Source organism: Patagioenas fasciata, chromosome 1 (genome assembly GCF_037038585.1).
Source record: "Patagioenas fasciata isolate bPatFas1 chromosome 1, bPatFas1.hap1, whole genome shotgun sequence".
In the NCBI taxonomy this organism is placed as follows: domain Eukaryota; kingdom Metazoa; phylum Chordata; class Aves; order Columbiformes; family Columbidae; genus Patagioenas; species Patagioenas fasciata.
The window spans coordinates 134,599,111-134,616,054 of NC_092520.1; the positions used below are offsets into that span (position 1 = coordinate 134,599,111).

At 38.7% G+C, this 16,944-nt stretch overlaps 1 protein-coding gene across 1 annotated transcript in view; it reads left to right on the forward strand.

The window, feature by feature from the left end:
- Nucleotides 1-16,944, forward strand: part of PTPRO (protein tyrosine phosphatase receptor type O) — a 153,881-nt gene that overhangs the window by 71,680 nt on the left and 65,257 nt on the right. The window contains 1 exon segment of the mRNA XM_065847637.2: nucleotides 14,300-14,573. Coding sequence (XP_065703709.1) covers nucleotides 14,300-14,573 — 274 coding nt within the window.

A 16,944-nucleotide genomic window follows, 5' to 3' on the forward strand; every position in this document is an offset into this window, starting at 1 on the left:
CTTACCATGCATAGAAGCAGACTGCTTTTCTTCTGACAGAGGTGTGTTTTTGTATTGCTTGCAATTATTTGTAATGTGATTGTAACAGGAAATTTCAACCAAGAATGGGGCCTCTTTGTTGTAGGAAGGATGATTTTTTTTTCTTTTGATATTATTTAATTTGACATGGAAGGAGTTGATCTGTTAGCCCTTAAAACTTACAGGTGACACAATGGCTCATAGGCCGAATCAGCTCCAATGCACTGTGCTGCATCAGGAGCAATACTGGACCTGATTTGTTTGTTTGTTTTTTCTTAGAGCTGCAAAAGGAGAAAACTTTGATTATGGGAATGGGTGTGATCTTGAATCTTTCTTTAGATCATCAAATCTTCTGTTCCTCCACAAACTTCTTGTCAGGTTAGGGAACTAGCAATGAGGAGAGGGGCTGGGATAACAGCACCTTGTATCTTGTCACACTGTGAAGAGGAAAATTTTGAGGAGCTCGGGTGTATCAGTGTGAGGCACAGAGCCTCATCTTAGGGAATGAAATCGTTATGTGCTCATAAAGATTTCTTTGAATTGCAAAGCTGTCCAGGACTATAAAGATGTAGCTCTTTAATTTTCTTTTTGTTTCTGTGTGCCTTGCTAGAAATGGGTGTGGTGTGATTTTTTTATTTCACACTTGCCAATTGCTATATGTTTCAGGAGCATGTGTCAGTTTTGTTTCACAGCAAGAGCCTTAATCGTGAATGACTCCTCACCACTGCTGTGCACTTTCAAATCTATTCTAGGTCAGTCGAAAAAGTCACACATTATGATCGCATAAAACACTCAGAAAGGAGTCTGTTTTTATGACAGAAGTGAAGATGAATTACATCAAGGCAGTGTACTGAGAGAATAAGGAATCTCCCAAATCTGTATTCATCTGCACATGTTACTTTGTACATAATGGGACTTTCATCTAGCTCAAGAATACAGGACAAATTATTTCACAAGGGTGATATGTCTTTGTACTGTTTCTCCAGTGAGTTGGACACAAAGAGGTCTTCCATTACCATTACTCACGTATGTCTGTTTTTTCTTTTTCCACTTTCAAATAGAGATAAACAAGGAAAAATATCCAAGATTTCCCCAGCTTCCATTTTTACTGTGGCAGATACTGAGAGATTCCTGCTCTTTGGAGCATGATCTCTAGTGATTGGGTCTAGTCTTTCTTATTTATGCAGACTTTCTTCACTTTTGTGGAACTTTATAAAGGCATTGATGTTTTTTCTCTTTTTGTCTTTTTGGTATGCAAAGTGTGAGAACTGAATGAAGAGCTTACAGGGCTAATAAGATGAGAAAGAACATTGTCAAATGGATTACAGTTTATTCATAAACATGCAAACACTTAATGCAAGTATGAATGTTCACTTTCAAACACATACTAGGAGATGTGTTTGCAACAACAGAGGTAAGCAGAGTGTGGCTGATTTTGTTACCATAGATAAATACATTTTCTTTGGTAACTGGTCGTGTTTATGATCCAGATCTTTGGGATAATTTAAGCCAATCAGTTTTACCTGGTTCTTGAAGAAAACTCAGGATATGCCACCAGTCTCTTACTGTTGGTGTTCCATTAAGCTGTGGAGAAGCTGTTGCTTACAAATGACTTTTTGTGCTGCGAGATGCAGGGAGCCCATGGTGCTATTGGGTGATGAGTTTCTCCTCTGAATTCTCGGGGTGGACAGAAAATATGATGACAACACTGAACTATGACTTTTGTGTGCTCTCAGTGCTCTTGGTATCACTTGAGACATCACAAGAACATGCCTGGAGTTGCAATACTTAGTATAACTTATTGTCAGTTAGCCACAAGAAAAACCCCAACCAAACACCAAACTTTCTCCCTTCTCTGCTGCTTTAAATTTCTAAAGACTGATAGGGATCAGCTTGTTCAGGAGTGTGCTTCCATCTATTGATTCTTCTGGTACCTGACTTAGGTAGCAAAAATTACATCAGGAATAATTTTGAGCTGAGAAACAATTTGCAGCGTGATGTTGGTAGTAAAGGGGTTTCAGTGCTGTGTGGGTACACTGGAGTGGAAGTGGAGGAAAAGCTGAATGACATTAGTGAGGACCTGGTGTAGAATAAGTCCAGAATGTATTAAAATTTTAAAAAGCTATAAATAACTGGCAGAAATTGCCATGGGATATCAGCCCTGCCAGTGGGCGTATTCTCACATGTTTCTGATAGGTAGGTTGTGTATGTACCTGTACATAAAGGACCATGCTCTCCAAGTACACACTTGACTTAAAAAAAAATAAAATATTGGTGCCCAGCTCCAGTTTTCTAAAAGATCTTGTAGATACTTACCTGCATTGTAAGACACCAATATACATTTACAAAACTGATCTTAGTGACTTTTCATGATCACAAATGTGGCAAAAGCAGAGCACTGGAACAGGCTACCCAGCGAGGTTGTGGAATATCCTTCCTTGGAGACATCCAAAACCTGCCAAGATGCATGATCTGCTCTAGGTGAACCTGCTTTAGTAGGTGGGGTGGACTAAATGATCTCCAGACGTCCCTTCCAACCCCAATTGTACTGAGATTCTGTGAATTTTGGTATTCTGAAGTACAGGCAGGTGTGCTCACAGAAGGATCATGAAAACTGTTTTGGTTCAATCAAAGAACTGAGCAGAAACCTAGGCAATATATTTATAGCTTGAATTTTGAGTGCAGGAATTGATGAGATAAGAGAGATTTGTATATTTGCGTTGCAGTTATTGAGAAATGACGATACTGAGACTAGCAAATGGCAGCCAGCCAACTAGACTAATATATCTTTGCCTGGATTAGTGTATGCAAAATGACCAGAGCTTATGTTATGGAAGCATCGCTTGCTGTGAATTAAAGAAAAGGCAAAATTATCTATGTCATCAAGTCCATCCTTCCCTTTCACTGGCGACAAAAATACTTCACAAAATGGAAGAAGAAAACAACAACATAAACCAGTACTTGTTGAACTCCTATCTAGAAGTTAACTAGGAAAGAAAATCATTATAACCTTTAAACTCTGCGTATTTTTATATGTCACAATGATAATATTATATATTGCATTATCTAGTAACCTGAAAGCTTTTTGTATTCACAATGAGTTAATGCCTAAGAAATAAAGCTCAGTAAATATTTACTGTGGGTTATGTCTGGAAAAGGTCATGTTGACTCATTAAGGTCATGCTGTTTATAAAATCATCCTTTTCAGAAGAGGCAATAAAGGATTAGCATCCTGAGCTAAAGTGTTCTAAATTTATATATTTTTGTTTTACAGTCAATTCTACTTTAGGGAACAGACTTCCCATCGACAATTTCCACATACCCTTTACTCAGCTGACTTCCATCTCTCAGAGTATTAAGCCATTGTCATGCCTGGGGAAAAGCTCTGACGAATGTTAAAAGATAAATATATAAAGGAAAGCTAATATCTCAAATTTAATTCTATAAATTCTGCATTCAAAGGGTTTGCATCTGCCAAACCAGCTAGAAATTTCATCTATATACTATCCGTAATTTTACTGCTGAGCTGCCTACTAGATACCAGACTGATTAATGTATTTATAAAGGTTTGTCTGCATCCCTGTTGGCCACTGAGTAACTGCCAAGTGTTAAAACCGCATGACAGCAGCAAGGAATAATAATTTCTATGAAGAGAACATCAGACCTGCAAAACATGGTTCTCAGCATCACCTAACGAACCAAGACTTTTGTTATCCTTTGAATGACTTTTTAGCACCCTCACTTCATAAAAGACACAAAACAAATTAGAAGTAGTTTCAGAGGTTTATTACTCTTTAGCAACACAGGAAGAGAGACCTTGATCTCCTGATTGATTCTTGTACACAGGGCCAGCCTTTGTCACATAGACAAGGGATTTATGAACATGCTTACATCTTTTGCTGAGTAAGACCTTTTGTATGCTCAGTCGTGGCCATCATGTACTTTTATACTGCTGAAAAAGAGAATGGCTAAACAAAATTTAAAACTTATAGTATCAATTTAGACAAAAAAAATTAGAGCTATAATAAATAAAAATGGCAATACAAATCTGAGTTGCAGCTGCAATTGTAACATGCACAGCGTATATTTCTGGTCTTATCTGACTCTTGATGTTTAAAAGGAAGGTGCACAGAAAAACAGCATCTGTAGAGGGCAGTTTGTTTGAGTGGATAAATAAAATTCTTCAGATCCATCTCTTCCAACAGAGTACAGAGGGACCCTAGATGATGAGATTTGACCATATGCCAAACTTTTACTTCGATAAAATGAAGCCAGATGAATCCCATGCCAAATACAGAAGTCTCAGCATAAAAGTTCAGACCAACATGTCATTAAGATCTCCTCACTTTGAAGGTTACAGGATATTCAGTATTTTAGTTATACACTCAGAAGTGTGCAGAATATTTAAGCAAGGTCTTGTGATAGCACACAAGTGGATCTCAATGAAGGATTAATGTAGTGGCTGTGTATTAGAGTAGAAGTAGAAGGAATTGTAATTTTCCTGATATGGTAAAGAACCAATGCAGAAGATTCTGCTTTGTGAGTTAAGGCCATTAACCTGCTAGGAGAGGACATTTTAGCAGAACTATATCTTTCATGAAAGCCATCTAACACTCAGTAACCTGAGCTGTCATCCCTCTCATAGGTACACAGCAGTCATTCTCCCCTGGCCAGTCTCCTCCTCTGGATATGTGGGATGGTACATGTTACATCTGAAAGGACTTCGCCCCACAGCTGAAGCTCCTGACTCCATTTCCCAAGCTCTTTGTATTCAGCACTCTCATTTTCTTCCTTCAAGTCAATCTGTGGCAACTGTACTAAAAACTAAACGCTTGATACACTATGACCGAATAAATCCGGAGTTATCCCTGAAGGGGAAGGTGGCAGTAACAAGCTATGAGTTTTTGCAGCATTAGGGAGTTTGGTAGCATTCACGACTATCAAGCAGCACGTTGCCAGCAGTAGTGTGATGGAGAACTCTTCTGTGGGTAGGAATGTATCAAATCGGTACAAATGGATGAGCTGAGCCTAAAGCCACACTACAAATGAATTGAAAATCAGGCTGTAGCAACAACTGAGATGTTCTATGTGGATTTGCAATTGACCCTGTGCTGTACAGAGAATTACAGAGCTCATCTCTTGCCAGTAATCAGGGAAATGGCACTGACTGCTTGCCTCTCTTTCAGCACAGGTTGGAAAAAGAAAACAAAGACAAAAACAAAACACCAAGGAAAACAACCAACCTCCCAAAAATCTGCACGGCAAATACTTCACCAAGAAAAAAAGCATTCAGCCACAGAAATTATGTATAAATAACATGAGAAAATTTCAGTGGGTTATCTATTCAGCACTTGTCAATTTAGAGAACACATGAACACAACAGGATAATCAAAGGTCAGAATATCACATTCCACTTGGTTTTGAAAGCTAAATAAATCTGCACTTGAATCTGAGTAATCAATTTTTCAGGGGATAGCCATAGCCACATTATGATTATGGCTTGAGACAGAAAGGTAGTAAGTATTTTAGAACACAGAATAGGAAGACTGGTGGTCTGAATTTAGCCTGTTTTGTTTTTTTTTTCCTGACCATGCCATGGTTCCTGTGACCTTTGAAGAAGGGATGGTGGGTGTTCGGGGCTTTTTTTCCTGCGGAGGCTGAGAGGCAGGGGATGATAGAACAATGAGCAGCAATAAGGCAGATAGCTTGTTTAAGATGAACTCTGGGCCAACCTGAAGTCAGCAGCTTAGATGGGGACAAAACGTACCCCACATATGCTTCTGAATTCTCCGTATCAGAAAAACTGATTTGTAACAGATTTTTTATATATATATATATATATAATGGCTCCTTACTTCAAATTTCTAGACCTTCCTAGTAGTCTCAGAACATATTTGAAAAAATAGGGGGTTTGAAAATACTTAAGAGCACTTTGCTGCCTAATTCCTTTTAAAATCACTTGGAGTTACAGAATGAGGAGTTAGGCTTCTGGAGTAGCCCGTTTATTCATCATGTCTAGACTGTTCTCTTATTACAGATTAGCATGGGGGGGAACAGAAAGTCTTGTTCTCTTCCACTATTTTCCACTAAGTTGCTTCGTGATTTCAAATGAATTGGATAACCACCTCAGTTTCCGATTTCTTGATAAAAAACCCTTTCAATTCCTCACAGCTGTGCTCTTTGTAGATAATGCAAGTAGCAAAATATTGCGTTCTGTCTTTAAGACTGGTTCACTTGTGTGCATACGAAGGGTGTATATACACCATATCAATTAAAAATGAAGGCATTTTCACTTTTGTCGTACCCAAAAGGCTCAGTCTCTATCCCTCCATGATACTCTCTGACAGAGCATGTAGGACAAAGTTCAGCTGACATCAGTTCTGTCCAGTTCCTCTCAGCTGTACAGCAGTGGTGGAGAACATCACGGTCACAGTTTTCTCATGGTCCCACATCAGTCTTCACATTCTGTTGAGCATCAGGAATTTCCTGTGTGACTTTTTAATGTCACCTTTCAGCATCAGTAGCTGTTGAGAAACTGTTTCAGCATCAAAAGCTTATGTTATAGACTTCAGTCATTTGCACAGGTGAATCCACTATTTTGGAGCTGAAGCACTAAACAGCATGAATGAATTTGCCCTTCACCATCCAGAAAACTCATCTCCTCCAGTATTTCTTCTCATCTCCCATAGGGCACTTTCAAACATAAGACACCTCAATGATCATTTGACAGTGTGGAAAGAAAGATTTCTTTCTAATAATACAAGTTCTTAAAAATCCACAATAATTCCTCACTCACTCTGCCTTCTCCTTCAGTGTTTTCCTGGGGTGATCTGATTTTTCTTTCTTCTATGATGGAGAGGGAACTGAAGTATAGTTGGATGTGTTATGACCTGTAGGCACTATGTAACTCTCAACTGATGGAGAATACATGCATTCTTAGGATAATTTATATGTGGAGCATACTGTTAATTTAACTCCCATTGATGGAAAGTAAGATTTCCTTTTCCTTTTTTCCTTTTTTTCCTTTTTTCCTTTTTTATTTTTTTTCTTTTCTCTCTCTTTTTTCTTTTCCCTCTCCCTTTCCTTTTCCCTCTCCTTTCCTCTCCTTTACTTTCTTCCCCTTCCCCTTCCCTTTCTCCTGCTGCCTAACTTCTCCTTTCCAGAATTTAACAGAAGAGCCACTTAACATGACCTCTCTTCCCCCCTGGCCTATGTACAGCTCTGTTCATTTCACATTTGTTCAGGTAAAAATTTGCTTTTGCTGTTCTCCCAAAAGAAGAGACCAAGTATTAACTGGAGAAGATCACTACAAGGGCCAGTTTAGTAGAGTCAAAGGAACTGATGAGACAATGTAATATATTTCCTGCGCCCTTTTTTGATTTCTCTTGTTCACGTATGGGCTTAAGAGGGAAGATGCATTTTAATTAAAGCACGTGGTTCACATGACATGTGTATGTGCTTGGGTACATCCACAAGGGATGACTAAACTTTAATTGCAGAGGCTCTATAAAGGTCTGAGTTGGGGAATGGGACTAAATTAATATTTTTCTTCAGAAGAATTATCCTTTTGGACATAATTTTAGTACTAGAGAGAAGGTAAAAACATAGAGTGGAGAGAAACCAAATTATGTCTACCTGTGTGTGAATTCCTGTTGTATTTGAGGTGTGTATGTGCAGAAAGGATCAATAATATGGAGAAATGTCATCTGTGAAGTTTGAACCTAGTTTTAAACTTTGTCAACATCAGGTCTCTGGATCACTGTGCCTGCGTTTTGCCCTCTCCAGTTTGCACTAGAAAGATGAGCTAGAAGTACGTATTTAACAATGATTTATTAAAAATTAGATATGTTAACAAGGTGATACGTAACAGACATTAGCCTTACTGAATGCAAACATTTCTTTTCCACATATTTAGTATTCTGACATTTACTTAATGCTATTGTAATAGCAGTGGATAGTGTCAAGAAAGATTTCCTTCCAGATTATTAACTTCAGAATGGGAGCAAAATGTGGTGGACTGTACATGCTATATTGATATTTGCTTAAAAAAGCACCCTCATATTTGGCATTCATGTGCAGAGAGGGTAAAAAATACCTGTCCCTTCGAAACTGTCTCCCAGAGCAAAGAAATGTTCAAGCTTATATATTACTGGCTTTTTGAGACTGAGAATAGCAACAATGCTGAGACCAGTATTCATAGAGCAGAATGCCAGAAATCATGTGTTAACCTGAATCAAACATCAGAAATTATTGAGAACTGCTGTTTTTGCCATCTTTTCACTTCTTAAAATACTCCTTTTTGCATGGAAAATCTTGAAGATAAGGGTTTCCATTTCTCCCATGGAGTATTTATTCCAAAGAGTATTTATTAAGGGAAGTTCTCTACACAACCTGTGGAGAAGCCCCAGAAATAAATATCCTTATTTTCAGTAAGTCTTTATATTCTGTGTAACAAGTCCTTATGTTTTTGTTAAAAGTCTGTAACATTTTTGTTCACACTCTCGAAGACAATTTCAAACAATGCTTTCCTCTTCCACTCAACACTCAAGTCTGTGTCTGCTCCAGAAATCACTGGAATACGTGGAATACTTAGGATGTACTTTCTTCCCCAAATTCTGTAATAATGACTTTGCTTTTTATGTTAAAACTATGGGATCTAATAATTATAGCTAGCAATTTCAAAGAAGTCTTGGTGTGGGGCTATTTCCACTCAGTCCTTACCTATGCTCAGAGAGGATCTTTCTCAGGTCATGCCTATGAGACCTACTTTTTCTGAAACCACTTGTACCTTTTTGCAAAGACATATGAGTTTCAGTGACAGTCTATGAAACAAGAGTAAAGAGACTGGATGTGGAACATAAACAGTGGAAGGTTTGATGTTGCAATATTTAGCAGAAAATACATTTTGAAGAGTATGAGTAGGGAACTGTGAAAATAAGAGAGAGATGGTTACTGGGCTGAGCCAGATGATGCAGTAATGATGGAAGCAAGGTGTGAACCTGAAGGGTAACCTAAAGTAATGATTCAAGTATTAATTCATACTTCAAAACACAGCTAAATTGTCTGAACCCAGAGTCTGCTGTCTGCTCTGGATGGTGACTTCACATTGCAACAGAAGGGATTCTACCTATAAAGGACTGGAAGGTGACTGGGATCATCGTAAGTCTCTAACCTGCACAGAGACAGAAATAAATTTCTAAAAGAGACTAAATTACTCAAACAGTTTAAATAGGCCAGAAGTTGACACTGTTCTTTGCACAGTGACTCACATAAAACAATAAACTTCCAAAAAGTGCATGGCAGATTTATTTGATATGGGATTTCAATTTCTGAATAAAATGAATGTTTATCACTTTTGTTCTAACTGTTCTTCAGTATCATTTGTCACCCTCAGAGGAAAAACATACATTAGGAAGCTGGTGCAAAAATACTGTGATATGACTTCTATGCATGTTTTGCAATACTATTTATTTTATGAAATTTCTTATGTGCTTTCTGTGGAGGTACCACTACACGAATATAGCAGATGCCAAGATCCTGAAATCTGGATCCCAGGCCTCTCTTTGTGATAAGGCTTGGATTCACTGGACCCAGTGACAGAGGACTGCAGGAATTTGGCTGAGATGGCTGTTCAATGCACTTTCAAAAGTAATTCAGATCTCAGATGAATCCACAGGTACTTCGTCTGAAAAGGTCATCCTGGCTCTCTGTCATTCCATTTAAGTACCTAAAATTAACTGAGATGAATCGTGGTGAGAATGAGTCATCATGTGATTTAGAATGAAATTAGCATTATTGGGCAGTGGAACAAAATACGTCTGAGTATAATATCACTCACAGAAATAGCCAGAATTTCATCCAGGAGGTCTAGATATGGTGTTCAGTATTGTCTTGCAGTACTTACACTGATGTTATTTTTGACCATCGTTATACAGTAGATGATCGTAATGCTACTTTGAGCCTCAGAAGTAGATTCCCATAGCTTCAAAATTTACTCCTACTTTGCAATTTCAGATGCTTACTTTGAAAAATCTGTGATACTTCAGGATTTACTATGTAAGAGCTCACAAAAATGAGATTTGTTCGGGGTCTTATTTTCACTTGTCTAGCATCAGACAACATGATGCAGTTACCAGTACTTCAGTTTTGAAGAGCTAATGAGCATCCCTAGCTCCTTCTAAAGTCACCATAACATGTAACTACTCTCACTTTTGATAATTGAGTCCTGGCCCAATGTATTTCAGAGTAAGACATTCAAAAGCCAAAGTACGTAAAATTAGTAGTTGTTTTGCAATTTTGATCTCTTCCTCATGTGTAAACCTCATACTGCTATAAGGAAATAAACTGAGGATATAGACTTCTGAAAAGAGAAGTCTGAGCTCTGCTGCACACCATTTATTTTCCTATTACTCTTTCGGTGATGTTTATTTGACATGTTGTATATCTCCTTGCCTCCTCTTCCTTTTTATTTTAATTGAGACATAGTTATTGGCTGAAAATTCCACTAGCATGACTCATCCCTGTGCTGGAAATGACTGTGAACAGGCATCACATTGTGGGATTTACTCCCCTGCCTCGCTTTATTTTATTATTTTTTTAAAGTGCTTTAGCGTGCCATGAGCTTGTAATAATAAACTAGGAAGGAAGTTGAAGCTAATAATTTGGTTCTGAATGCACAAGGCCTGCCAAATTTCCCTACAGGCATGAAACAGCTGCTCAAGCTGTGACACCAGCAAATTTAATCCTGGAGGTAGCTGACCAGAAGTAATGAAATGTGTATTTACCATACTGATGCTGTCAGTCCTAAGACGCACTGCCTTTACAATCTAGTTAAGTGGGGCATGTTTGTCACTTCCAGTGGTGCTTAGAAAAATAATCTCAGGTTTTTCCCTAACCACTTTCTCAAAATCACAAGCCCAGTGCTGGCTAGTAACACTCACCTCATACAAGATGAAGAACAGGATGCCCAGAATGGTCTGTTCTTTTAAAACACTGCCAAAATGAAATCCGTATCCCAAAGGAGATAAATGATCTCATCTTATGACATATTAATTACCAAGCCTTTTCATTCATCCCTTTTCTGCCACCTCATTCTAGAAGCTAAACCTCAGTGCTGAAATTAAAGGATAAAAATGATTTCAGGAGCCAATGGATAATAAACAACAGATGCCTCCCACAAACCATGTGTCTCGTGCATGCAGCAGTTTAAAAGTCTGAGCACATACAGGTGTGTGGAAGAGGGCCACATAATCACTGCACAGAATAGGTACTACTCAAGGGAGGGATGCATTATACAGGTGGACACAGACATGGGATGGATGAACAACACAGAGGTGTCACTCAAAAAATGCTTGTGCATCATGGCAGCAGTGGTTAAAAAGCATCTGGACACAGGGACACAAATCCCCAGATATTTAGGAGATAAAGGACTCAGAAAAGGTTAATTTCCCCAGTTACCTGTTGTCATAGGTAACAATAGCATATGTCTGTGAGGTTTCTATGGATTTAGCTAGCAGAGGTATGTTATGCTAATTGTGTGAGAACTCTTTGAAGAAAGTTAGTGGATCATTTACTGAATGGTACTTGATGTGAATTCAAGAAAACATTGCAAGGGAAAAAATAAAGGTACAGTTAGTACAAAACGCATGGAAGAATCAAGTAACAAAATCGCACCCCGTATGAACAGTCTCTGAAAGCACCTAATTATATCCTAGGAATGTCTATAGCTCTGCAATTATATGCTTAAGTTCCAGCTGTACTTGATTAACATCACAAATTATTTATAATACCACCAACCACTAGGAACTTGTTTTGAACTGTTCGTTTGGATGTATAAATTGCTTGCGCTCTTTGGTCTGCATCTTCATAGCAAGGTAGGAATGTTGAGTTGGGACCATGCAATTCAGAAGACGAGAGGAATTTTGGAGAACACAGTTCTTTCCTCTAGTGGAATACTCAAATGCAAGTCTATGGAAGGTCAAACACCACTGACTTCCGTGGAATTACACATGCTCTTCAAGCTTGATGTGTAGTAATAACCTTGCTGAGTCAGGTCGGTCTTTCCTTTCTTGGTCTTGGAAAAAAACATACTTTCTGTGATACACTAGCACACATGCCTCTGAAAAACAGTTTATTCGTGCCTTCCTTCTCCTGTCTCCCCACATCAGAGAGCTGAAGTAAGAATCATTCCATGTTTTCTTAGTGAGGTGAGAATGGGAAGGATAAGAGGACTCCTACTTTTTTTTACCAGACCTAAACATACTCCTCAGTTAAAAATTTGAATCTATGTGGATTCAAGTGCTGGATCTGGATAGAAAGCCAAATAAATAAACTTAAAATGTGGTATTTTGGTCTGCTCAGGAGTAAGTTTGCTGAATTCAGTTGAGGCTAAGTAAAACACACAGAAGATTTTGCGTGATTGTAGTCTTGCATTGTAAACCTTTCGGAGCAATTGCTCTGTCATCTGTAAAAAATTACACAGAATTCTACACCAAAGTATTAATCCGTTGCTAACATTGGCTTATATAATTTTAGCAAATTTAAAGTAATTTTTTTAAAGACAAACCCAAGCAAACCTCAAATCAGCAGCTGAAGTTGCATTGCCTCTGTATTTAATCTCAGACTTTAAGCTATCCAGACTGGTTATCCTATTTGTTCTGGATTTATTATACACTTGTTACCTTGTTCTCCTGTTGGGTCAGATGAGTGGGTTTGCATTGGTCCTTATCAAGCCTATAGGTGGTATGACCTTCGGTACACTGAAAAATCTCAAATCCCGATGATAAAAGCATAAATATATGTAAAGATAAGCTACTGTTATGTAACATCTCACAGTTCTAGAACCAATTTTTGTTCTGTTTTGTTAGGTTTTGGGGGTCTTTTTGTTTGGTTTGTGTGGGTTTTTTGTGGTTTTTTGTTTGTTTTTAATTTTTTTTAATGCCAGGAGTTGCTGACACTTTATGTGTGAATTCCATGTAACAGGGGTGTCAAACTCATTTTCACCGGGGGCCACATCAGCTTCACGGTTGCCCTCGAAGGGTCGAATGTAATTTTAGGACTGTATAAATGTAACTATTCCTACATTTATAGTTTGACACACCTGCCACATAGGGAGCCTGGCTCCTTCAGCATAAATGCAAAAAATATTATTCTCACAGAAGATTTCCCACTAAACAAAACTACAAGAAGACAGGAGGTTGCCAATTAATCTCTGAAGGAGGTATCTAGCTCTTTGGTACAGGAACAACTTGACTGGAGGTATACATTGCAAACTAGCTATGGTCGCACACTCTGCCCTCCAAATGGACCTCTCAGCCTGTGAAACATGAAGGAGAAAAAGATACCATGGAGTTGGGAATTGAAAATATAAAATATTGTAGTTTTTGCTGGGGGTAAAAAAATTCTGGGCAGCAGAGTGGCCTAATAAGCAAAAAGGCAACTCTTTATGTAAGCTTGAACTTTTCCTTCTCATTAATTACTATGAATCTGTTTCAAAATTCCTCTAGAGGAATTTCTTGCTGACAGCTGGTTTGCAATTAATAAAAAAGAAAGTGTTTTCAGCTGGCAATGACTTAACATGCTCATGATGTATGAAAACAAGGTTAAATTGCTCCTTTCTCTCTACTACTAATAAAAGAGATATTGAAAATGAAATGGTGTAGCTTAGGAAGAGACAAGTGCTAACCCAAGCCATGGACATAGTGCTGAGAGCTGCTTATCACCTGGTACCTGCGGAACAGACATATTTGGAAAAGCATAGTCAGTGCCAAAATTATTCTTCAGTTGCAGGCTTTCAGAGTATATTGCATTGAAGAATATATGATCCTGTTTCTGCAAGATAAAGGAGTCTTGATTTAATAATATCTTTTTTGGGATTTAAATGACTTGTACTTTGTGGCTTTATAGGAATTCCTCTTGCCCCCGATACCCTTTTTAATCTCATCCTTCTTTTGCTCTACTCCACCTTCCATCAGGAAAGAATAGAATGGCAGAGGCTTTTTTCCTTGGGATGTAAGAGATGGAGTAGCCAGAACATCAGAAAGCACACGGCAGGAACTAACCTCCGCTGCAGACAGACTGGCCTGATAATTAGATGCCTGTGGACTTTGGCTGACTATGAATTGTATTCTGAAGTAATTGCTATGGTTTGATGTTAACTCTATTGCAGAATGAAATATAACTATCACAAATACAACATGAGTATCCTATGAGTACCAAAGGAAATAGGTAAAAGTGAAATAATATATTTTACTTCAGCAAATTCTTTATTCTTGTCTTGTAGAATACAGAACCTTTCCAAGTTACTGTCCGAGAAGACAATTGTATTGTTGTCTCCCTGGAAGCATCTGATGTGGTGAGCTCATCCTCTGTATATGTTGTGAAGATAGCTGGAGAATCCAAGAACTACTTTTTCCAGTTCGAAGAATTCAATAGCACTTTACCTGCCCCTGTGGTTTTTAATGCCAAATACCATGGCCTATATTACATAGTAACTCTGTTGGTAGTGAACTCAAATATGGTTTCCAAGTCAGCAAGATCAATCACTGTGTTAACCAGTAAGTAACACCTTATTCTTTTTCTCCTGTTTCTTCTCTTTATGTGTGGGTTGTTGTTTTTTTTAAATTTTACTTTCCCCAGAAGTTCCTCTTGTGGAGAAGGTTGTCTGTTTTTCTTTCGTTTTCCGTAGGCTTTCCTTCTGTATAGGATGAATCCCTGTCTGAGAACAGTAGGGAAAATGTATTGAGAAGGCTTGAGTGAAAATTCACAAGGTCTGGGAAAGAAGAATGGGACAGCTGTGCATTTCCCTTGGGTGGCCCTGCCTGAATACTGACTGGGGAGGTTTAACATACTGAAATAAGTGTGGTGAATGAACCTCCTTTCCAGATGTTCATCCTAAACTCTTTCAACCAGGAGTTCCAAAGATCTAGTAAGAGGCACAAAAAGTGTTGACTGACATTTCAGTGTAAGCACTCCTGTTACATGGTGAGGTATATTCTGTTTTAAATGCTATAACAATGTTCTTTGATTGCTAATATACTGAAGCAGTACGAAACCAGAAAGCAGATAGTAGTCAACAAAATCATACGTTTTTGCCAGCACAGCTGAAGGTTTTTGTGCTGGAGACCATATTTGTATTAGTCTCTCTCTTACTGCCTCCAGGTGTATTGAATGTAGGGGAGAGGTGTGATTTTGTTTGCTTTGTCATCATGCAATGCACCAAAGATTTCTGTGTGATTCCTGCAGATTTTGCATTATCTATACATTCTTCAGCTTTCCCTTGTGTGCTCAAGTTGTGCCCTGATGAGAACAATCATGAGGGGTCCTATGGGTAAAGTCTTTCGTAAGGCATACGTGCCTTAGATATGTGCAAGAACATCTATGTGTAGTGAACAGTTCAAGGGTTCATAGGCAGCCTGAATTTCCTTTTCTTTGTTTACTTTAACCTTGCAGACAAAGAAAAAATTCTAACCCAATTTCCTATTTTATGGTTTGCTTGGGGTTTTGGGGGGTTCGTTTGTTTGGGGTTATTTTGTTACGGATTTTTGTTTGTTTGGGGTTTTGTTGTCTGTTTTGTTTTATTTTGTTTTTTAATAAATTGTGGAAGCACCAGCTGTCATATGCAACTGAACAAATGCTTCACCATGCATTTCCGGTGGATTTTGAATGCAGCATTTGCAGTCATGCAGTGGGGCTTGATGCTGTATGATTTCCAAAGCCCACGAGGGTCACTGATAGCAGGAGAAGGTATGATCCAGGGTGGCAGATGGAATACACACTCCTGCGTAGGGGATCCCTGAATGAAGAAAGGAGCCAGTGTCACTCAGCCCATTAAAGCCAGCCCCAGACTTTCCATTTCTGGCTCAGGGGCTTCCACAAGGTGTTCCTGAAAGAGAGTGAGGCTCACAGCTCCAAGGGGCATATCCCATGTCACTCTCTGTCTTCCAAGGCTTTACGTTGTCCTTTCCGACTGAAAGGAGCCCACCCCTTTTCACCACCTGTCTGATGCGGGTGTGCTGGCAGCATCTCAGGGTTTCCTGCTGCGGCCTCTGCTGCTCACCCAAACCTTGGAAGGACCAGTGATTTTGGCAGTCAGCCAGCGCTGCTTGGGGAGCACATGTAACACAAAGGGAACAGTGAATTTCACTGGTTTTGTCTCAACAGAAAGACAACCAGATTCATGGAAAAGAAAGGGCGTTCCTGCAGGCAGTGTTGAAGGATGCTGTACTGAGCACTAAAAGTGTGCTGTAAATCATGAGCTTCGCAAGAAAAGGGCTTGGGTCTCCTTCCACGTATTTTCTGCCAGGCAGACCGATGAGTGCTAGCTCTCCTGCAGCAGCCTCAACTACTGACATAGCTCATCTTTTGAGCACAAGGATGCACAAATGAAAGTAAATTTGGAATGAGGAGACAGTGTGCTAAAGTGAGCTTTTTAAGGTGTATTTCAAGACAGTGCTTTTGAGGAGACATCTTAAAATTCATGATGTAACCACTGTCTCGTCATACAAAACTGCAGGATGTGACAGTTCGTTTTCCTTTTCTTTCTTTTTTTTTTTTTTTATTTTTCCTTTTTTTGGTATTGTCCACTGTCCGTTCTACATAATTTTCTGACTGTTAACTTGATTTTTTTTTTTTTTTTTTTTGGCAGACAAGAGTTAGGATAGATCAATGTTTTTCTTCATGCCATATGCTCTCTCTGCCTATTTAACATTCTTAGTTTATTTTAACCATGCAAAGACATATAACTATTGAATTTATTCTGTCTATATCTTACATATGAAGAAAATGGCATATTGCAACTAGCTTCTGGGACCAAATTAATTCCTGTTGTAAATTCATTAGTATTAGGAGAGCTTTCCCAGTTGCAGATTGGCCCCATTCGCTAGGCTGCCACAAGATAAATAGCCAGTGATGCCAGTGTGGTTATTC